Source organism: Vigna radiata, chromosome 5, assembly GCF_000741045.1.
Source record: "Vigna radiata var. radiata cultivar VC1973A chromosome 5, Vradiata_ver6, whole genome shotgun sequence".
Classification (NCBI taxonomy): Eukaryota; Viridiplantae; Streptophyta; class Magnoliopsida; order Fabales; family Fabaceae; genus Vigna; species Vigna radiata.
The window spans coordinates 26,964,859-26,989,365 of NC_028355.1; the positions used below are offsets into that span (position 1 = coordinate 26,964,859).

At 31.3% G+C, this 24,507-nt stretch overlaps 3 protein-coding genes across 5 annotated transcripts in view; 1 reads left to right on the forward strand and 2 right to left on the reverse strand.

Moving 5' to 3' along the window:
* The window catches only part of LOC106761253, an 8,036-nt gene extending 3,776 nt beyond the window's left edge, over positions 1-4,260 (reverse strand). Inside the window, exons 1-2 of the mRNA XM_014644783.2 lie at positions 4,214-4,260; positions 3,995-4,106 (exon numbers count right to left, since the gene is read on the reverse strand). Coding sequence (XP_014500269.1) covers positions 3,995-4,094 — 100 coding nt within the window. The 5' untranslated portion in view covers positions 4,095-4,106; positions 4,214-4,260. The remainder of the gene's footprint in view (positions 1-3,994; positions 4,107-4,213) is intronic.
* A 6,513-nt stretch (positions 4,261-10,773) lies between these two features.
* Positions 10,774-13,853, reverse strand: LOC106761382 (E3 ubiquitin-protein ligase RGLG2). 2 transcript variants are annotated; one of them, XM_014644932.2, is made up of 11 exons: positions 13,276-13,853; positions 12,833-12,917; positions 12,603-12,743; positions 12,403-12,516; positions 12,084-12,181; positions 11,873-11,949; positions 11,680-11,785; positions 11,444-11,571; positions 11,281-11,368; positions 11,130-11,186; positions 10,774-11,043 (listed from the first exon to the last, which is right to left on the reverse strand). In XM_014644932.2, exons 1-11 carry the CDS (start codon positions 13,519-13,521, stop codon positions 10,963-10,965), a joined length of 1,221 nt encoding a protein of 406 aa, XP_014500418.1. In that variant the 5' UTR covers positions 13,522-13,853; the 3' UTR covers positions 10,774-10,962. The 2 variants fall into 2 exon arrangements, with proteins under 2 accessions (XP_014500418.1, XP_014500419.1); XM_014644933.2 differs by having other exon boundaries at positions 11,281-11,365; positions 13,276-13,851.
* Positions 13,854-17,892: 4,039 nt separating this feature from the next.
* On the forward strand, positions 17,893-21,321 carry LOC106760971 (protein IQ-DOMAIN 14). 2 transcript variants are annotated; one of them, XM_022781263.1, is made up of 5 exons: positions 17,893-18,829; positions 18,906-19,262; positions 19,766-19,984; positions 20,148-20,279; positions 20,542-21,321. In XM_022781263.1, the coding sequence occupies exons 1-5, from the start codon at positions 18,758-18,760 to the stop codon at positions 21,085-21,087; spliced, it is 1,326 nt and encodes a 441-aa protein (XP_022636984.1). In that variant the 5' UTR covers positions 17,893-18,757; the 3' UTR covers positions 21,088-21,321. The 2 variants fall into 2 exon arrangements, with proteins under 2 accessions (XP_022636984.1, XP_014499915.1); XM_014644429.2 differs by having other exon boundaries at positions 17,900-18,829; positions 20,539-21,320.
* The last annotated feature ends 3,186 nt before the right edge of the window (positions 21,322-24,507 follow it).

Sequence of the window (24,507 nt, forward strand, 5' to 3'; positions counted from 1 at the left end):
GTCATTATTCTGTTGAAAATGACTAGAGATACANCTGTGAACAAAATTGATTTGGCTTTGGACTTTCGAAGCCTGCTTTCTTTATGATTTTTCATTTGAGCAATCGTAGGATTATCTGGCAAGGGAGCCACTTCNTANTCTTGTTCTACCGCTTCCCATACATCGTTAGCATCTAGATATGCTTCCATTTTGACAGCCCACATTTGATAGTTTTGTCCATCAAATACAGGTATAGAAACTGTAGCAAACGAGGTTTGAGATTCCATTTTATGTGTGGTGGCTATATTGTGGTTGTAGGTGTTTATGGGTTATATCACAGATCCCGTAAGATCCTTTTTGCTCTGATACCAATTGTTGGTTTTAACGTATAAGAGACAAAAGAATAAAAGGAAAACTGATATCTTTTATTGAGCATAAGCATAAATATTTATACTACATAATTTGTAACTGACTTTTAAAAAATATATGTTAAACTAATTAATTTAAATAATGCTTAAAATCCTCCTAAAAAATAGAATATGAATATATTTTTATTTAACAGTTTTGATTCTTTCAACCAAATGCTATTTGAGTCACAAAATTCCAATAAAGAGGATCAATGAAGAAGGTAAAAAAACAGACAAGCATACTACATTGACTCTAACCAACTCAATTACACTGAATATTTAATTTTAGCTAGGTTAGATGCCATAGAATATTTTCCATAACTCAGACATGTAAAATATCAATAATGTTTTAAAGGAGTAGTCCTACTAAGGATAATTCACACGTAATGCCTCTTCAACAGCCAACAAAATTATGTTTGGTAATTCATAAAGCCTCTTATTTTCTAGTCACAATGCATGCTCACAGCTAAAAGGAAGGCAACAACAAATGCAAATAAAGACATCAATTTTTTGCTATCATCAAACTATAAATTTTCTTTTGTTTCTTTTATCTTCCTTTTTGTGGGTTCTTCCATTACAATAAAATTTTTTAATAATTGATATGAACACTGCTCCAAAGTTTAATGGTTACAAAAATACAACTCTACAAATTGAATTTTCATCTTTAGATGTGACTTCTTAGAATAAACTGAAACTGAGCACTAATTCAAATTATTATTCTTCTACTTTTAGTTACGATCCATGTAATATTATCAATTAAAGGTGGGAAATCTAGCTCCAGAGGCCTTTGCATGTTGAGGGCTATGTCCTGAATTGCATTTCTCCTCATTTTAAAGTTGACACAAAAGTTAAAATTGTCCGACTACAATGTATACAAAAGATGGTGGCTGACCATAGGGTGCAACACTTTATTCATTTGCAATTTGATGATTTAAAGAACCAAGAAAAGTTGTTCGGTAATTCCTTGGCAATTGGGAAAAAGACTCCAACAATCTAGTGGGAATCTTGTGGAGATTAGCGTGCGTAGCTTCAAAGGTTTGCCATTTGAGTACTTAGTTTGACATGTATGTCCTCTAGAATATGAATGTAAATGGAGTACATTTGAGATTTAAAAGTTATGTGAAGAGAAGATATATGTTTTTAAGTTAAAAATGTAAGTTTAATTGCATTAATTTTTAATTGGGTGGTGCAGCGACTAACACACATAACAAGGTGAACTTTTAATTAGGTTGGATTTTATTTGAACTCAATCCATTCACCCAAGAAGGTGAATAGGAGATGCAATAGACAATTAAAAAAAACGATGGTCCGCATGATTCTGTTGTACCATTATCATAGGTGGGATTTAAATTGGAAATTGAAAGTTCATGTCCTTTGAGCATTTATGTTTTTCGGCAACCATCACGTTCTCCAATCATTTTTGCTTTCCAGCAGACATCATGTCTTCTAAGCATTTTTGCTTTCTAGTAGCTAATGTGTCTTCTAAGCATTTATGCTTTCTAGTAGCTATTGTGTCTTTTATGCAGTTTTGCTTTCTAGTAGCTATTGTTTCCTCTTATCATTTTTGCTTTCCTGTAGTTATTTTGTCCTCTGATCATTTTGCTTGCTAGCAATCGTTGCATTCTTTAAGCACTTTTTACTTTCTAGAAACTGTAGTGTCAACGGCCTATTTTTGCTTTCCAAGACTCGTCTTGCACTAAAAGCTTGAGTCATATAATACCTATGTCCAACTTAAGGGATAATGTTAAAGATATGACTTGAAAGGACTAAGCATATTGAATTTCATTGTCATTTTGACAAAGAGAAAGTCATATTCGAGAAATATCTACTAGCTTTGTCATCATTCACTTTGTCATCTTTGACAACCAACTTAAGGGTCTTGTGTTCATGACAATTGTAACAAGTTTTATCATATGATACATATACTCCAACTTGAGGAAGAGAATTAGATATATGAGTTGATTAAGTTAGAGGTAGGATTTGATTACATTAATAAATAAGGAGATATGATATGATTTGAAAGGGAAATATATCACCAAATGTTTCTCAATATTAGATATTGAGTTTGTTCCTTATTATTGTATATCGTTTTCATTATAAATAAGAATACTTGTGTGCACCAAACAAACGAAATTCATTATATTCCTTCTTGGTTTCTCTCTTCTCAGCGTGGTAGTAGAGTAGTATCATCCTTCGTGACCTGTTTTGTCACTAATTGTTTCAACACTCATGAACAAGAACCCCTTCCATAAGGATGAAGGCTTCTTTGAATCTCATAAACCTTCTCAGCCTTAGCAATCCACCAATAGGGTCCCTTCCATCAATGTTCGGCCATTCAACATTCTCAAGGGCCTTCTAAAACTCCATTGAAACCTCATCTTCAATGTTTGAAGAATGAACATTGTAATGTCGATGGTTTATTTTGATTAGTAGTTCTAACAATGCAAAACTTCCTACAAAGTATCCTCCATTGTCTATCTCTTGTTGCTTAACCAAATATTGCAAGTGGTAGAATGGTATCCAACATATCAAGTTTTTCTCTCATTTCCCCAAAATCTTTGTGAATGTCCCGGGGTGGCATTCCCCATTTTTTGCATGTGTTTCCCATTATCATAATTGGGTCCCGACATCTCATCATTCATCTCTGTCACATGTTTCTTCTACAATCCTTTGACTCTTGAGTCCATCTTCATCAAAGGCATCCAGTAGGTCGGATTTGTTAGACTCAAGAAATTGCATACAAAAATAAGATAACTTATAGATAACTTATAATAACTGATACATGAAGCAATAACTTCACACATAAAATATAACTGCTTTATATTTTATTTTTCTAACATAAACCTTTAGGACCCATCAGAATTTGGCCAACCACTATAGCTATTTAACAACACTTGGTGCCTGGTCATCATAAAAGTGACAAAAAACCTAGGCAAACTTTACTCGCAAAGATTAATATCAAGTGTTTGGATTCTCAAGTTTGCCACTCTATGTTGGGATTTCCCATCCATCACTCATCCAAGAGTTAATCTCACAACTTCGCCACTGAGGATTCCCAGACACAGATAAATAATAATAATAATAATAATAATAATAATGACAGTCCATGTGAAATGCTAACTACAGCATATTCTAAATAGACTATTTATAATTTGTCGGACATTTATAAAAATTTTTGTGAACTTTAATACTTAAAGAATATCGGTTCTTGTATAACGAACATCACTCCTTCTTTGAATGTTTTCAATAAATTGTAACCACCAACAATAGACGGAATATCCGATTCATGAATTTGTAGTTTTTAAGAAAATTTTAGAATGAAAGATTTTGTTATACTAGCACTCATCTTCCCTCCAAGCAAAGTTAGTACTCATCTCAGTACGAAATATCTCCATTCCAAAGATTTATCAGTAACTTAAATGTTCAATTACAATATCTTAAGCGCATGACAACATAGGGATTATAGTTCCTCCTCAAATTCAACAAAACATCCCTCCCCTACACAAACAGTGCAATGCCAAAGTCCAATTTTGTTTTCAAGAAAAAGGAAAGCGAAACAAAAGACAATGATAAGCAAATGAAAGGTAAACAAAGAATTTTAAAAGTACCAGGAAGAGAAGCATTGATGTCGTAGAATTTCGGAGGACGCACCGGAGACCTTCGGTGGCGGAAGAACCTTCGCGATTGACGGTTGTCCCATTTACCCATTTCCCACAAAACCTATGAAAAGTTAAAAATGGGTTTTGTTCGCAACAATTTAGGAAGAGAAAACGCAACCAACGAACAAAGTTACCAAGACAGTGATTGTTCAAGTACAATTTAAGCACCACGTGGTTGGGGTAATTTATAGCACACGTTGCGTCGGCGTCTTGATTTATATTACCGTACTCTCCTCTTTACATTCGCAAATTCCTAGCATTTTACATCAAAATCTAACTAATTTTGTTTCGTAAGATTTCGTTATATATGCATATATTAAATATTTAATATTTCTTCTCATTTTCTTATTATTATTACATCATATGTTTTATAAACTCATAATTTATGTTCTGTCTATATATATAAAATATAATATAATATAAAATGCTGAATAATATTTTAAATGCACATGAATTATTTTACTTTCCACATGGCTATGTTTTTTTTTCTTTGTTGTACATTTCTTTTAATAGTTTGTACATAATAGAGTATATCTAATATAATCATATTTTAACTAATTTATACAATTCCATTTTGTAAATGAATTAGATGTGGATGATTATTATAGGGAAAAGTAAAAGAACAAATTAATAAATTATTATTTTTAAGTTAAATTGTTAATTAAAATTCATTTTTCTTATCAAAAATAGTAATCGTATTAAAAAAAGCTATTAATATTTGTTTCTACCACAATTGTTACAATTGATTTCATTTATGTTTTTTCGAGAATAACAACGCAGGAAGCCAATGTTGAACTCTTCGAATAACATAGTCTGGCACATCCACCCCCAAAAAAAATGATCTTAGATATTTAAAATGTTCAAATCAACATACTAAACCGCTATAGAGTTTTGGAAGTCGAAGAAAGATCACACTGAGAAGGGCTGTCACCATAAGCATAACCATAATAAAGAAGTTAGGAAAAAGTTTTTTTAACAACATTTTTTTAATAATTTTTTGATAACGCATACGTGGCAGCTTGTGATGGTTCGTTTCAAATATTTTTTAAACATAAATTCAAATAGATCAATAAAGTGATAACATATGTCTTCTTGTTAAAAAATTGTTAAAAAAAATTATCAACATATAAGGATCCATGAAGTTATGCACGAGTTGTGCTAACCATTTTCATAACCATGAGAAATATCATCCAAGAGTTATTATTGTCACCATTGCCAACAATCTTAATCGACTAAAGAGTAAGAGCAATTCGGCGTTACATTGTTCGAATACAGAAACAGCTCGACGTTTAAGTGACCAAATATAGAAGCAGTTTAGGGTTCCAACACTAGATTATACGAGCAAGAACAATTCAACGTTCCATTGCCAAGTATAAAAGTAGTTGGACAAAAGAAACTCGACATTACAATGTAGAGTACAAAAAGGCAAATTCGACATGTACTAGAATATAAGAGAAACACAACATTTTAATGTTCAAAACCAAAGAAGCTAGGAATTACGGTGCTTAAGTACTAAGAAAGTAAAACAACATATCAATGCTAAGTTCAAAGGAACTCAACGTTCACCTTCATCTGAGTATAAAAAAAACAAAAACAAACAACTTGACATGATGATATTTGGTAAAAGAGTAAAGTTGGCAATTTAGTGCCCGAGTACAATATCAGCTCGGTGTTTTAGTGTCGAGTACAAGAGTGCTTCAGTAAGCATAAGAAGATTTCAGTAGGATAAGAACAACTCGGCTCTTTAGTGTTCGAGTACAGTAGAAGCTCGACACTTTAATAATGGAGCACAGTAGAAGCTCGACCTCACAGTCACCAAGTACAGTAAAAGCTCAGTTTTCTAGTGCACAAGAACGAGGATAACACTAGTGCAAAGTAAGCCTTTAGTGTTTCATGTTCAACGTTATAATATGAAAAAATCAACTTAAAAAATTATAAGTGACATTTTTGTAAATAAAAAAATGTTCAATTTTGACATCAGAATTTATACTTTTCTGACGTCATATGGTCATTAGACGTCAAAATTCTCAATTTTCGACATCATATTGGGAAAATTTGATAAAAATGTTTGGCACAAAGGTGAAAATTTACCCACGTATAACATAGAATGCCCTAGTTTTAGACGTCAAAGAGTTATAAGATGTCAGAATATAACTTTTCAGATCTATTAGTGAATTCATTCAAAATTTGATTGGGAGGGTAAAAATTTATTCACTTTATCTTTGCATGAAACCTTCTTCTTTGCTCAAACCCTTCTCAGACAAAGCTTTCGACAATCAACATATGTAATTTTTCTTTCATTTTATACAAACGAACGTTGATTAACTACTTTAGGTATAATTTTATTTTGTCTTGATTGATTGGTTTCGTGCACAGATACTCTTTGGATTATAGGCACATTTTCATTTCTTCCTCACTAGCGACAACACTTTATTTCTATGGCAAACCTATCTTCAAGAAGGTTAGTTTCTATTTGGGATTTTGATGAACTTTCATTTTTGTTTTCGTTTTTTTATGGATTATAAATTGTTTAAACTTGTTGGATATTTGAACTTGTCTGTCGTTCATATCCCGTATACATCCAAACTTAGGGTAAAACTAATAATATATTCAAAAGAAATCCAAATGACTTAAAAATCTACTCAAAGCACCAAAAGATCATGAGAAGCCTCCATAAAAAAATTTATAACAAAATTCAAAGTCTAAGTATGTGAAATTTCTTTTTTTCAAACTTTGCAAAAATATTTCACATACTTAGACTTTGAATTTTGATCTAAAATTTGAAAAAAACAAAATAAATTGACAAAAAATAGAAAATGGTCTTTTTCTGAAAATCTAGGGCCGTCATCGTTGGAAATATTTTTTCTACCCCAAATCAATATATAATAATGTCAAATTTGCTAATCGGAACAAAAGTTATGGTCGTTTAAAGATATACAACAATTGACTTTCCAAATAATTTCTAAACTTCAGACGGACCCAAAACAAGGCCTCTTAGTGTTTTTTTCCATAAGATAGGGATTCTAAGGAATATCAAAGAAAAATTTCAACCAAAAATAATAAATATAGCCATCAAACTAAAAATCACAAGTAAATAGTTAGTATACGCTACTCACTATATCACTATTCACTACTACTATAACATAACTACTAACATACATAGTAAGGACTGCCAAAATGACAACTCTTTCTTCATTCTATGGGTGATGGTGCATACAAGTCTTTGCTAGCCACATTCCTATGATTTTTCTGTTTTTCAGGTTTTTACTTGTGATAGTTTATAATTTTGATTAGTTCATACAAATTTGAAAATGAGTTTTGGGTATATGAAATGCCAAAATTGTACTACATTTGTTGGTTTTCTGCTTTTCAAGTTTGGTAAAAACTGTAAAAAAATGAATTATTTAATAAAAAACAAAGGAGGGACGATGTCAAAAAAATACATTTTTAGACGTCATTTGACTGATTTGGTGTCAGAAATGACCAATTTCTGACGTCAATTAACATCTAAAATGCCCAATTCCAACATCAAATGATGTCTATAAATGCACTTTCAAACATTAAATGACTCCTGCTCGTGACTTATAGGATTGTCTAATACTTCTCCATGTTAAGTCCAAATCATATAACTTGACTATATTGTAGACGAATAGGTGATCATGTATTATGCTCAAATTTTGACATATCTAGTCCAAACAACGAACACAAAGACAATAACATGTCTCGAGGTCTTGCGTGTTCTTTAGTATATTGGAAGAACTTAACAACCCCTTTTTTATAATCTTCACTAAAATGAAGTGTGTTCTTCCGACTTCCATCCATAACTAGGTTGGTAACAAACTTTATTATTCTCACAATTTAAGTTCTCACAATGTGAAATCCTATTCATTAAGAAAAATATTTTTTATAATTATACAAATAAATCTATCATCATAAATTTGATAAAATATAATATAAATTACCAAAACATTCTACATCCAAAAATAATTTAAATAACTAACAAAACATATAATAAGCAAATAAATTATAAAGTAATCATTACATATAATCAAATCAAACTACGTGAAGAGAGATTTTAATTCAACACTCAAAGAGGTAGAAATTTAACACTCACCTTTAACCCCTAATACATTTTTATTAGGGATGGGCAAATGGAACTGCACTGCTAAAATAGTTCAGAGAAACTGAACTGAACTGTTTTTTGTTTTATCAAACTGAATTGAACTATACTGTACTAAATTGTACTAAACTACAATATAAATTGAATTGAACTACTAACTAAACTGAACTATACTAAATTTTACTAAACTACAATATAAATTGAACTAAACTATACTAATTGAATTGTAAACTGCACTAGTTTTATAAATTGATTTTTTATATTTTCACTTAAACTTAAGATTTTCATTCATGAATAAATATCAAAACTATGTTTTTTTAATTTTATTTTCGTTCAAACAAATGACACTTTTTCAAAATTGTTTTCTGAAAAACTTAAAAAGTTACTTAAGCTATACAATTTTTTGTTTATTAGGCTATTTTGTTTTCTTCTTTTTCATTGGTCTTTAGAGGATTGCATGAGAATTTTATTATAAATGTAAAATAAATATTAACATCAATATATAATTAATATTATTCTTATTTATTCCTGATGTTAATTTTTTTGTTATTATAAATAACATAAACAAATATTTTGCCTGTATATGAAAGATAACGTTGAAATAATAAAACTGTGTATGAACATTAACTTAAAATAATAAAACTTTTAAAAATAAATAATTTTGAAATAATGACTTTAAAAATTTAATGTGTGGAGAAATAGATAGAAAAGTAATTAGAGAATAATAATAATTAATTATGTAATGGGAAATTATATCACTGAAGTAAGAGTTATTAATTATAATATATGATAAGACTTTGATAAGACTTTACATGCATTCAATTTAATACATGAGTATTTCAAATTTTAAATATATATTATTAATGTGTTTTAATGAATGGTTATTGAGATTTAATGGTATATACAACTATCTTCTTATAAAGTTATCAAACCACTTTTTTAAAATATTTTTTAACACATTTAATGCGCTAAATCAAACTCTTAATCATTTTATGTTTTAATTGATCAAACACATTTTCATTAATTTAGTAAAACAAATTCAATATATTCAACAATATCTTAATTGATTATTATATTAGTATTATTTAGATTAATTGATTATTTTACTAAATAATCGATTATTCTATTATAAAAATCATGCTTGAATAATTTAATCTATTATATAAAAAAAATCTAACCATTTAAAAACTATAAAAAAAAACACTTGAATTTTCATTTTATCCTTTTTAGTATAAATTGTGTGTTTGATTTAGAAAATCCTAATAAATACAAGACATATAAAACAAGGAAAGTTAAATTCTAAAACTGAGTCTTTAACATCAACCAACATCTTGCTCAGATTTGCAAGGATTTAGAATAAAATGTTTAATTAGTCCTTGTAGCTAGAATTGATTCAAATTACCATGTATTTAATTTCGATTCACGAACAAAATACAATGAAGATTTATTCGATTTTAGAAACCATGTATTCAATTCTAATGAATATGTAATTGATTTCAGGAGCGTATTCGATTCTAAAAACAGTTGTATTTGATTCCAAGAAGTTGTATTCGATATTTGGTTCCAATGTATAAAGGTTGCTTCCTCATTTCTTCCACCTTTCTAGGTGAGTCCAAATGGTATTATTAAAAAGGTTATTTTATTTTTTTTTATTTTGGCTTTCATGATGACCCAAAAATGCATGAAAGTTATTTGTTTGGAGGGTAAGGAAACAATAGTATTACTACCACTTATGTATGCTGAAATGAGAAAAAGGAAAGGAAAGAATATGTTCTGTTACCTTGTAATAATACACAAGATGAACCACCAAATTCACAAAATAATAATAATCATAATCATAATAATAATAATAATAATATTATTATTATTATTATTATTATTGTTATTATTACCCTTTTTTACATTTTAAAAATTAATTTTTATTTTTTTTCTCATTATAAACATTTTTATAATTATATATCATTAACAATTATCATTTTATATTATTTTTATATTTAGAGACATTTTTTATAATTTTCAATTTTTATCAATTAAACAATTTTTTTTATCTGTTACATGGATCAAATTTTACATTAACTTTATTTTTAAATCCATTCTCACTCATCTTCATATCTCTTAAACCTTGTTCAATTGAAAAGATTTAAAGAAAATAAAAATCAATTCATTCTCAAATCTCCTTAAATTCATCCTCTTATTTTCTCCCGATCAATTCTTTAAAACGAAGACAATCTTAATAATAAGCAAATAAGTCCCTCTATTCATTGTAAAATTAGGTTTGAATGAGTAGAGAGATTATATAGTTATTAAATTCATTATGTTAATCATTCTCTCTTAATTCTCTCCTAAACTTTTCTTTTTTAAAGTTGGTCGAACTTGTATCAAGAAACACCTTCCCATTCAAACACCTAAACTCAATATCTCAATCTCTTCTTCTTCATCAATCCATTAATTTTGCAATTTAGTTAAGCAGAACTTGAAAGATTCATCCATGTCCTCATATTTATTGTTGCTATTTAAAAGCCAACACTTGATGAGAAAATAAACCATACATTTAGATCCAAATCAAAATTTGATGATCCCAAATGTCAAACTCATAAGCATTAAGATATGAAAAGGAAAAAGAATTAATCAAATAGACATATGTACAATAACAACATAAGTTCCCCGTCTCATATCTGGAATCATATGCAACATCAAATCCTATTCTTCTACGAATTTAACCGATGAAGAAAAAAAAGCAAAGAATTGCAATTGTCACAACATAAAGGAAAAGAAAAAAGAATATATAAACGTATGATTAGTAAAGCTTAATCCTGGTGTTAATGGGGCTCCTGCACATGGGGCATGACTCAAGATCTGGTCCACATTCACAACACGTCTGCAGAAAAAATAAAGCAAGATATGTAAAATAAAATTCATTTTATTTGATGTTTTCTGAACAAATGCAGGGATATCTCTATTTACCTGATGCCCACATCCGAAGACCATGTCTTTCGCATTGCTGAGACAAATGGGACAAAGCTGCATAAGGCCAAATTAATCACAGATGTTAACGTAGGGATATAGCAAGAGATATCCTGAAGAAAATAACATTATTGTAGTTGAAAAGTAGTACCTGATTGTCATAGGTGAAACATGGGACAGAAGTATATGTGGGAAGTGGGAGAGCAACCCTTTGAGGAGCACTGGCTTGAAGACAACTGCTAAAGAGTAATAGGTATAAATTATCACAAAACATTCAACAGAAAATAAACAGAATTAAGGAACCAAATAATTACCCAAGTAGATTAAGCTCTATTGCTGTCTTATACTGAGAAGGAATTTCCATCAACGCAGAAAGCGCAAACGAAGCCTCTTTTCGTGAAGGAGGGATGTTCTTTGACATAATCTCCGTGAAGTTCACAAACTACAGAGGAAGAAGGACAAATCATATGTAATTCATTTCATCAACTTCTACTATACTCAAAGTTATTTCGCATAAATGATGTTAGAAATTTCACTTAGAATAGATTACCTCAAAATTACCGAAGACATGAGCTGAGATATTGTCATCAAATTCCTTCATCGTGTGAAATGGTCCATCTCCAACTCCAACAAATATAATTGAAAGAGGAAATTTACTGTGGCAAAGCATATATATATATATATAAGGCACAAGAAGTTTCAAACCAAGGAACATTATCAAGTAAAAACTACACCACAATCACCTAGCTGCAACAATGGCATCCACAGTCTTCTGTTCCTGCGGACTTAGTTTCCCATGTTTGCCAACATTTTTTGTTACCTGTATTAAACATTTGTAGATCATTTATTCTTTGCCCTTCGTAGAAAAATCATTATAACTTCAACTAAGAAATCAAATATCCAATTCTGTACTCGAAAATTGCTTTCATATGAAAGAAATATTATCAAGAATACCTGGCCATCTGTGATTATCACCAAAACATGGTACTGGCCACCACTCTGCTCTACAATTGTCATGGCCATTTCAATTATTGGTTCAAATGAAGTAGGCCCTGAAATTAAGATACGCATCACTAACTCTATATTTCATATCAAAACTCGAGTAAGCAGTGAAATCTACATATAAGTTGAAAGTCTTAAGCAGAAATGAAAAAATTAAGTGATATATATAAAAAAACATAAAGACTCATATACAGGGTTAGATGATAAAAACCCAAAAACATAGTTTTATGTTGAAAACTGTTCTAAGAGCAAGAAAACAGTTATAAAATACCTGCTAGTCGAAGATGAGGAACAATTTCCCTATACCGACTTAACACCTCTTCAAATCCAATGCAAGATCTTTCATCCGGGTAGAAACTGAAGATATCTTGATCGTGTGTTGATGCTGCCATCATATCATAGTAATTTTTTTAACCATATCTTAGCTTCAAAATAATGGAATACATAATGTGATGTTGTATTATAAGATACCATCTCCAAATCCAAAACAGGGGATCAAGTTATCCTCATCAAATGCAGCCAAGGTTTTCCCAATAATTGATATTGCTTGTTCATAAGGATTCAGAAGATTTCCAATATGATGCAAGCTCCGACCATTGAACGATTTCTTGCCTAAAATGTTAACACCAAATTCATGAAATTACACTACAACACCATGCATAAATTCTAACTATAGTAACGATTCATAAATAAAGCCTTACCTGTCCACTCATTACTCTTGGTGAAATCAATACCAACAATTAGATTACAAGACTCAAGCCCTGCCCGCTCAAGAGCCTCAGTAACCTAAAAGTATTGCAGATGATAAAAAAGTTTAGAATTAAAACAGACACAAATCACCGATTCTTTTCTAGTTGTATAAAGAAAGTGATAGGTTTTGCTAGTACGAAGAAAACACAATACCAATTAAATATGAGTTTAATTTATATAGAATTGACATCATCTGTAACTTAAAACACATGTTAAGAAGTGAATTTAAATCTAACTCAATTTCACAAAATCAATCTATAAAGTTGTATCCTTATTTATTTATATATTATAAATTGGTCTTATCTCTAGTGGATGTGAGACTTTCAATAAAACACACACCACATTTATAATACTACTTAAGGGCTAAACAAAAGAGTAAAAAAAATTAAGTTGCCTGTTCTATGGAACTGTAGCGATCAACAATTGTTGAGTTTGTCCTCTCTAGCTTTGCAGTATCATAACGTATGAATGTATCACCACCGTAAGCTTCACAGCCAAAAGAAGAATAAGACGGTTGTGGATCATCAAAAGCATAACCTGATAGCGGATCCAAGCACGCACTCCAAGAGGATGCAGAACAACTTGACCCTACCGATGAACTCTGCCTCCAACTATTCTCCTTAGAACTTTGACCACCCATTTCACACACACAAACACTTGTCGATGAAAAATGAAGCAATGAAGCAATGAACACAAATCAGTTGCAAAGGGTATAAGTAGCTTCTAGATTTGCAGTTTCCATTTTCCAAGCAACTTGTAGATTTGCTCAACGAGCAAAGGCAAGCTTCACACAAACGAAAACGATTGTTTCTAACTTAACCAACCGACGTAAGTAACAGAACGTAGTTGCTGGTGGCTTCAAGCGCAAGGAACCAAAAGAAGATCCGATTTTGATGATAATAACGTAGATTCCGCAAGTGCAGCAGAGTCAACACATGAACGAACATACGCAAATAAAAGGAATCTAGTTTTACTGAAAATAAAAAAATGATACATTTTAGTCTAAATCAATTTTAGTTGATGATGATTGAGGTGTAAAGAATCTTCAGTGGTGTATACGCAAATCAATGGTTTGCTCGATCTAGATCGTTGATTGTGTTCCAAATCAATGGTGGAGGTTATATTTTTGTGGTGACATGGTAACAATAATACTTCAACTTCATTCCAAATGTGATTGAATTTGTGGTAGTTGATTGGCTTAAAGTCACGACAACTGTTGGAATTCCACATCCATGAGAGATAAGGCCAATTTATAATATATAAGTGAGGTGCAAACCTCACCTTACAAACTGGTTTTGTAAAGTTGAATTAGACCTTAAAAATCCACTTTCTAATAACAACGGACTCCAATTATGAACTGCTGGATGAATTTGTTAAAATGATGTTGAAAGACTGTCCGTCAATCAATTCTGTATCGTTTTTGTTTTACAACTATGTAAATTAAGACTTTGCTAATTTAATTTTATTATTGCTTTCTTCATCAAAAATTAACAAAAAAGTTTATTATAACACATAAAATGCACTGTTAATGTTAAATTTGTAATTAACATTCTCTATTATGTTACCATGAACATCTTTTCTTTAAGATAATAGTTATTTCATGTTATTCTTAATGATTTAATTTGAAAAAGTTTAACAATTCAAACATGGAGAGTTTCGTCGTACTATTGATGCCATTTTTGTGTATTTTTTTTCTCTCTTCCAAAATTTGTCCATGTGATCATATTATTTTAATACACATTTTATAAACTTAGTGATGTTTTCATGTACCTTTGTCTTTCATATAGGGAATTGTGAGTAGTAGAAAAAATGGTTATGAATGTGGGTGGGTTGTATCTAACATCTGCAGTACTTGGTCCAATAAAGTTGAGGTTGTAGTTCCACTTTTACAGTTTTATTGGTTTTTGTGTCTTTTAAACTCTTTTATTCGTAGTTTAGTTTAAACAAGTTTACTAAATTGTTAGGAATATAAACATTCACTAATATTTAGCATAACTTATAGTACACATGCTATGCTAGATAACCAACACTTTAAAGAGGTATCTAAACTGCCATTTCATTTATTTGGATGGATAAAATTAATCAAACTCAATTAAATTGTTAAATAATCGTATTATATTATATTAAAAATATTGTATTTAACAATTGTATTATATTATATTAAAAATATTGTATTATTTATGATAAAGACTAAACTTAATCATTTTATATTTTAGTTTTAACAAATTGAATATTTTAAGTTGTAATACAGTTAAATTTTTATTAACTTAAAATTACTTTGTTGTTGAAATGCATAATAGCATATAAACACATAAGTCGGAGGTTGAAAGAGGTTGATTTGGATACAAAGTTAGAATAAGTCAATCCGAATTAAAAATCAAAACGGGTTCATCTGAGTAAAAGATCGTGACGGATTGAAGAAAGTTGAACCAGGCTAGAATGGACCACGATCAAAATTTAGTCAAATTCATAAAAGTTGGCATTGATCGAAATTTGATCAAATTCGAATGAGTCATCCCGATCAAAATTCGACCAAATTTGACTTAAACGATCCCAATTGAAACTCGTTTGAATTTGACCCACTTTGTCTCGACTAAAGTTTGACCGAATTTGGTTAAGTCAACTCCAACTAAAATTTAGACGAATTTGACTCAATCAGTTCCGATTAAAATTCGATCAAATTTTACCGATTGAGCCATAACCAAATTTTCATGATTTGAATCGACTCATCTTAATCGAAATTCATTCAAATTTGTCCTGGTCAACCCCAATGGAAATTCGGTCAAATTCTTATCCAAATATGACCATTGGGTGTTAATTTTTTTTTTTAAAGTTATTTTAAGAAATTCAACACAATTGAAAAACACTTTACAAACAATTCGGTTTAAAAATATTAAAGTTCAATTAAAAAACAATGCAGTTCAAAAGTAGGTTAAGATATATAATGGTTGAGTTTATATTACAATTCAATGTAATTTAATGAAGTTTAATATAGTATAGTTTAATAAAACAAAAAATAATTAAATTTTATTTGTTTAAATTAATTTTCAGTTCGCTTAATTCTAAGTACTTTTTGATTCATTACATTTTTTAACTGTAAAATTTATTTAGTCCACTCTTATCACTAACCCATTTCATTTTTCATTGAAGCCCCTCAAAGTTCTTTTCTAAAAATATCTCATGTGTTTCGGAAATATTTTTACAGAACACATTTAAGATTATTTCGAAAAATGTGAATGTAGTGAGCATTTATGGAACATAAAGTTATGATATTATAATTGTGATTAAATAAGTTTCTTTGGGAATAAAACGGAACATAAAGTTTTGGCTAGATAGATAGATAGATTGTTGTTAGAATATATAAGGTAAAATGTGAAGAGGAATATGAGTTGAAAGATTAGGTTTCCATGTTGGGATGGAAAAGAAAGAAAAACACTAGAGAGAGAGAAGCTTACGTTGTCATAATTATTGATGGGTGATAGTTGTCTGTTGAGGATAATTGAATTGAATAGGCTAAAAACTGGTACAATAATAAATAGTGAGCAATTTTGGTCCAAGATTGTTTCCCCTAAAACGTTCATTGCATCATTGATTGTAGGCCCTTATTCAAGAAACTAACCAAACCTTGATCGAGTAGTCTATTAATAACCAAACAAACATCTTTTTCATTCAAAGGATTCAATCCTGAGAAGTCATTTTAAAGCGTGACAAAGTCTGTGCTTTTGGTTTTCAAATAGCCGACCACTCCCTCACTTCTCTCTTTATTAAAAGATGAGATATATTATCACTCTTTTACAACTCTCTTTATTCCATTCACCCCACATCTTCCACCTTACACTTTCCTCTACTCCTTTATCTTAATAAATATTTTTACTATGGATTTATATATGACCGATCTGATATACCGACAAACTGAAGAGAGGATCTAGCGGGGTTGATGTACCAGAAAGCATTTCACGACCTTTGTCCTGACAACCGTTAAACATAGTTAAGATGTAATTAATATCATAATAATTACTGTTAAGTGTTTAAGGTTTGTATTAATAATTATTAAGAAATAAATTAATTAGTCAAATTCTTATAAACATAGAAGTTTAATTTAGAGGTAAACTCATTTTTAAACATTCCTGAATAACAAAAAACTAACATAGAAAAGATTCTGACTTACATGAAAGTGTATTCTGCATGTCATCCTGTATACTGATCGATCATCCTGTATACTGATCGATCAGATAACATCTCCATATATATTAAGTTTAGTACTACGTAGATCCTTATTTTGATCAAAAGACATATAAATAATGTTTAGTGCATATATCTCTGCACCCATCTGACTGCTGCCTACCTTTGCAGGATGAGAAGTATTAGTACAATTGAGCAAGAGTGTTTTCACTGAGTTTCCACATTCATCCATAATGGAGATTTGACTTTTGGTGCAATGGCATATGAAATCAAAGGTGTTTGAAGGAAATGCCATACTCTTGGGCCTATGTTTCAACAGACAGATACTAGTTGTTATCCTTGCATAGACCACCCTGAACCCTCCTTCACCAATTTCACAATCCTAGTAATATAATTAAGGGTTGGTGCTCCTTCCAATGTTTGTCATTTCTTATTAAACAATGTTCGATCGGAAAACATTGTTACATTAAATAGTGAAATATGTTTTTGGTTTATGTTGAATTCAAAATCTCTTTCAAATACACACAAAAATACCTAATTATAAAATAAATCATATAAATGTGTGTGTGTAAAGCATATTTAATTCCTAAGATATAACTGTTTTAATAAACCAACACATTGCACCACATGAGTGTTGTATAATTTGGCGATTTCCCTGTTTTACAAATGAACAGGCATATGAACATGTGCCAGTTGGAAAATTTGGATGAGGCCCACAAGGCTGAGGGCAACTGCTCATTATTATTTAATCACTGGCTTTCTTAATGAAAGCAAAGTGGTCTGTTTCTCTGCTGTGGAACACTTCCTCTTGGGGGTCCACACTTTGAATAGAGAAAGCTCATCATGCATGAGAAAGAAGAAAAATGGGAAATGATGAAACTGGAGGTTTTTGAAGTCTCACATAGACTACATGTAAAATCAATTTATAATATATGAATGGTATATAAATCTCATCTTTCAAACCGATTTTATAAAGTTACAAACCATTTTTACAAGGATAAGTTAGGTTTAAAGTCGAACTCTTAATACTTGCACCCACATAAAAATCTTGTTATATCCGTGCCCATTGCGATATCTATCCAAAGTTCCTGATTCTTGGGTATCTGATACTGTAATAAAGAATGTTTTGCTGATTTCAAAGGTTTACCATCTGATTTTAGTGACAACACTGCGCTTTTTGCAAGCTTCTAGTTCTCTTAAATGGTGATTCTTGAACTTTTAAAAGAGTTTATTGTTGTTTTATAGCCCTTTTCAAAGAGTCTAAGAAATTTCAAGATGGGGTAAGGAAGGTAGTGGGTGTTGGATCTCACTATATATCTGCATCAAATTCATCATTTTTTTTTTAACTGTGCTGACTTTGTTTGCATTAGAGTGAAAATTAGTCTGAAAGCAAAGTTCTGATTAATGTGCGTGTTTTGGTCTTTGTAACGACTATTTGCCCCTTCTATGACAAAGTCTGCAAATTGTTCCTTCTTTTTGGGACAAGTGTAATGTTTAGGTTTTAACAAGTCCATTACTTAAATCAGTTCACTGTCTACTTACAAACCAATTTGTACGTTTCATCCATCTACTTGTTCAGCTCAGCTGGGGCCATTAGATAAACAAAAACCAAAACATATGCTGTATAAGAGAGGATTCTTCTGAGCATTCTCTCAGATCACAGAAACTGGAGTTGGTCCATGTGATGTTGTTAAATGGCAAAGAAGGGTTGGTTAAGCATGATTAAGAAGCTCTTTTTATGGGGATCACAGACCTCACAAACGAAGGTAAATGATCTTCTCCTTTGACTAATAATTCTCTTCAACCAAGATTGTGCTGCTCATGAGACAAACCTCTTTTCAGAAGGAAAAAAGAAGGGTTTGGATATTTGGGAGGGTTAAGACCAAGAGGTTGCCTTCAATTACAGCACCACCACCCTCAAAACAAACAAGACTAAGTCAAGCTGAAGAAGAACACAGCAAGCATGCTTTAACAGTGGCCATTGCTTCGGCTGCTGCTGCTGAAGCTGCTATCACTGCTGCTCAGGTTGCTGTTGAGGTTGTCAGGCTCCAATCAGCTCATCAACAACTTAATGAAAAACAGGAACAGCTTCAACCTGTTAAAACCAGACATGATGCTCCTCATTCCACACACCACTGCCAGAGGAAGATGGAAGAAGCTTCAGCCATCAAAATTCAAACAGCATTCAGAGGTTTCCTAGTGAGTTTGTCTAATCTCTCTCATTTACATATATGAAGCTTAAATCCTTTTTCCACACCCTGTTCACTTTTCTCAGCTAAATGGTCTTTTATTAGTTCAGTTAAGTTTGAGAAACCAAATGTAAACAAGGATAAACAAATATGTTCAGAACTAAAACTTAGTTATCAAGTTAGTAAATACTAATTCATTTGAAGTCTTCAACTAATTAGTGATTTCCCAAAATAGAACAAGGTAACTTGGGAACAGAAACTACATTTTTGTGTAGCATATTTCACAAATTTAACCGATTAGTGATTACCCAAATTGAGAAATAGGTAGCTTTTGAACAGAAAATAGAGTAAAATTCTTGTAATCATATTTAACAAGTTAACACCAAAGAGGGTAAAAGAAAAATCTGAAAGAATCAAGGGAACTGTAACATAAGTTACTGTAGATGAAAATAAGTGAGTGAAGTCATCTTAGTAGATTCTTACACACAATTCACTGATTGGTGAGAGTTGCAGTCAAGGAAAGCTCTGAGAGCATTGAAGGGAATAGTGAAGCTTCAAGCTATAATTCGTGGAAGAGCTGTGAGACGCCAAGCTTTGTGCACTCTGAAGTGCTTGGAGTCCATAGTGAGTATCCAGTCACATGTCTTTGCAAGGAGACTCCAAATGGTTGAAGGAAGATGGGATTGTGGTGAACATGAAGATATGGAAGGTTCAAGAGACAAGATAATAAGGGTAGGAATAACATGTTCCTGTTGATTATTACTTATGTTCTCATCACATCACAAAAGTAAATTTCGCTTTCAATGCAATAATCTCCATGTTATTATGGATGAAAGCTTACAGATATATTTTTCTCACTTGTTTACATTTCAAATATGGCTTTCAATTTTTTCAGATGGACTCAAACAGTGAGAGAAGGTGGAATGACAGCATTTTGTTGAAGGAAGAGGTAGATGCCTCTTGCATGAGCAAGAAAGAAGCAGTTGTTAAGAGAGAAAGAGTAAAAGAATATTCCTTCAACCACAGAGTAAGCTCTTAAACCAGTCTTTTCCATAGTTTGAGAAAACATGATCTATCTTCATATTGTATTTTTATAATAATTGAAAGGTAAACATGTTTTCATTTTGTTTCCTATTTCCAACAATTTCCTTAAGAAATAGTATGATTAAAATCTTGTTATTTTTGCTGTTTTCTGTACAAATCCTTCAAAATGAAAACAGAAACCATTTCTTTAAACTAAACAGGTCTTATTGTTTTTATTCTACTAACTTAGAGAACACTTTCAGAAGTCAGCTGAATCAGAAAGAGATAAAATAAATGGAAGATGGAGGTACTGGATGGAACAGTGGGTAGACACACAACTTTCCAAGAGTAAAGAACTTGAAGATTTAGTCTCAGTTTTCAGCTCACATCACTCTAGACCAGGGGAGGAAAGTGGAAGGAGAGAACTAAAACTCAGAAATATTCAGAGACAGAATCAGTATGAAGGATTAGATTCTCCAGCAGTTTCTTCAAGGAACACATTTCCTCACAGGAGCCAGACTTCAGAGGCAGAAGATCACTCATTCCCAAGCTCACCAGCAATTCCTACATATATGGCTGCAACAAAATCAACTCAAGCAAAAGCAAGATCAACAAGCTCCCCAAGAGCAAGGTTAGGAGGGAATTTTGACATGAACTCTGATAGCTATTCACCATGCAAGAAAAAGTTACCACTTGTGCCTTCTACCAATCAACAAAGATCTCCTAGCTTAAAGGGCCTTCCTAGACCGCTGAAGTTAAGTCAGACATTGAGGGATCTCAGCATTAACTCTGATTGCTCTGTGCCAATTTGAGATGAAGAAAGCTCCTTCACACATGAAGAAACCATTATCTCAGCATTACCATTGTTCCTCCTACCATGACGAGCTTCAAGAGATAAAATTGTTTCTCATATTATATATGAAAGTAAAAATTGATTCTTTTTTGGTTCTTGGACTTGAATATGACAGAAAGTTGTTAACTTTTTTTCTCTCAGCAGTTAGTTGATCACTTTTGTGCTCGAAAGCAAAACTCAAAATCATATCAAATGCATCTGATGACAATATCTAAGGTTTTAAAAAATTATCCAGACCACGCTTATTCTTTACAAGAGGAAATGCTGCTCGAGTTTTTAAGGTTTACATTGAAGGGCAAATTTCCACTAAAAAATATTTGATAATCTCCTCATGTGTGTCTCGGATATTCCACCTCAAGACTATAGATAAAATGGATTTACCACATAAGAGTGGGTGTAAACTTTATTATATTACTTATGGATGACTCCAGAGGAAAAAGTGTACAAACATTTAGTTTTTAATTTAACTCTACACATGATAGCTTAGTTGAAGGAGTTTTTCTGTTCTATTAACTTATATCTGAAACACGGGAAAAAAACTCTAGAAAGGAGATTGAATAGAGCTTCTAAAACTTTTCACAAATAAGTGTTTAAGCATTTTTATAGGGGTTAAACTGTTTGTAATAAATATTAAACACTTAATTTTTTAAATAGTGTTTAGGAAAATGATAAGGAAAGAGAACAAACAAGACAAGCTTATTTTTATACTAGTTCATTTCAACAGAGTTATGTTCAGTTCTCCCGTAAACATACTTAAGGGATTTACTAATGTTTAAAAGATTACAATGAGTTCTACCACTCCTAGTTTATAAATTATCCAATCTGGATAGATGAGTTTATCCACTCCACGTTCAACTCTTGTCTTTTTGACTAGACCGTTTAGCTCAACAAAACTAAACAACCAAGTGTTTTGATTCACTTCTGAATATACTAACACAACAAAGGTGTTTTTGAAAAACAAGTATAGATTCAAAGCTCTCGAAGAGAGGATAATTTCAATACAAAGAAATTTGAAGACGTGTAAACTTTTTCTTTTACAAAGAAAGCTTTAGAAGATGAAAGCTCAACATAAGGTTTAAAGATATATTCTTGTTGTCTTCTCTTCATCTAGACTTCTTTATATAGCCTTGTTAGAATATGTTTTATTTCTGTCAAAGTCATTGTTTTTTGTTAGTTATATTTTGTCCTTATTTAACATATTATAATTATTGTGAACAATGAGGATATCCCTAAATCATAGGGATCATATTGTCTAAGAGTTATTATTATACTTCTTAAAATAGCTTTCCAGACTTTTATATATATATATATATATATATATATATATATATATATATATATATTGTATTCTCAGCATATTAAAAATATAAGATTATATCCTAAATTATGAGATGACATCAGAGCTCTCAAATTCTGGGAGCCACCTCTAACTGTGCACACCAAAAACCTAGACGACAACCTTCATTGTTGTCGCACACAAAAGCCTAGACACCAACCTTCATTGTCGCTGTAGTATTTGTAGTGCAACCTTCATTGCTATTGTGCTTTTATAGTGCAACCTTCATTGTTGTTGTGGTTTTGTAATGTTCTTTCTTAGTTTCAATTGCTTTTATAGTGCAACCTTCATTGTTGTTGTGGTTTTGTAATGTTCTTTCTTAGTTGCAATCACAACAAGAAAATCCCTTCTCACTACTTTACGGTTGTGTGGACATGGCAGACCAACTTGCTGAAGTGGTGAATATTGGGTCACAAAGCAATCAGGAACAATTGTAGAACCTCAACCCTGCCTACCGATTGAATGGGAAGAATTATTTGAAATGGGCCCAACTTGTTCACAAAAATTTGAAAGGAAAAGGGAAAGCTAACCACTTGACTGAAGATACTCCTAAAGAAGAAGATCTCATATTTACAAAATGGGATGAAGAGGATTCTATGATCAAGATATGACTATGGAATTCCATGATCCCAAAAATCATTGATACACATGTTTCTTAATTCTGCCAAGGAAATTTGGAATGCCATGGAGTAGACATACTCCAGAGCTAAAGATGTTGCTCAAATATACGATGTGAAGGTGAAAAATGTTGTTGCAAAACAGGGCAGCAAGATTATTACAGAGTACGCCAATCAACTCAAATCCCTATGGGTGGAATTAGACCATTACAGGGTCATCAAAGCCAAGTGCATAGGTGATTCTGCAATGCTCAAAGAGTATATTGAGCAAGATAGAGTCTATGCTTTCTTGGTGGGGCTAAAATCTGATTTTGATCAAGTGAGAGTCTAGATCCTTGGAAAAAAAATTCCAGGTATTAATGAAGTAGTAGCTATGGTCAAAAGTGAAGAAAGTAGAAGAGGAATAATGCTTTGCAGAAGGACTCGCAGAAGAGAAGAAAAAAAAGGAGAATATAATATAAGAACAAGAGAGCTATCATTGAATATTTACTTTGTTGTTCCAAGCTTACATCGTCTAAAGCCTTTCATTATAAGAGAAAGAACTTTACAAGTTCTCAGATTTCGTTGCATTGAATTTATTCTCTCTCTGAGAGTTATTTGAGTATGTACTTATACTCAAAAAACTTGTTGTGTTGATATTCAGAAGTCAATTCAAATACTTGTATTGTTTAACTCAATTGAGTTAAACGGTGTAGACAGTTTATCTAAGGTGGATAATATGAGTGGTTAAACTGATTAGTCAAGTAGACTAGTGAGAGCTAGAGGTGATTGATAATATTCGATTTATACTAGTAGTGGTTGGTATATTATCCTTCACCAGGGATGGCAACGGGTTGGGTCGGACACGGATAATGTCTACCCGCAACCCGACCCGACAAAAAAAAACCCACTCGTTACCCGACCCGCTACTCGCACGGATACCCGCTTAAAAAATATTTATAGGTATTTTAAAACCCGCGGATACCTGCAAATATTTAAAAAAACTATATTTTTATAAATTATTAAAATAAAATTTAAATAGAATTACAAAAAAAATTTAAATTTAATATAAATTAAATTAAATATAAATTAAAATTCAATTTTAATTAAATTTAACCTTCTAAAATATAAATTAATGTTAATTTATTTAAATTTAACTTAATAAAATATAAATTAATTTTTTTTTGTAGGTAGCGGATATTCGCGGGTACAGATAGTATAATACCCGCACCCAACCCATTTATAAACAGGTATTAAAATATCTGTTACCCGCAGGTTACGGATAATAAATATCCGCAGGTATCAACTATCCGTCGTGAATTTTATCCACGAATATATGTAGGTACGAGTTTTTATGCCATCCCTAATCACATTCTTTCCATCCGTTTCTTACTTTTTCTTTCATTCATTATTCATTATGTATTTCACTCTATCCATAGAAGGTTAA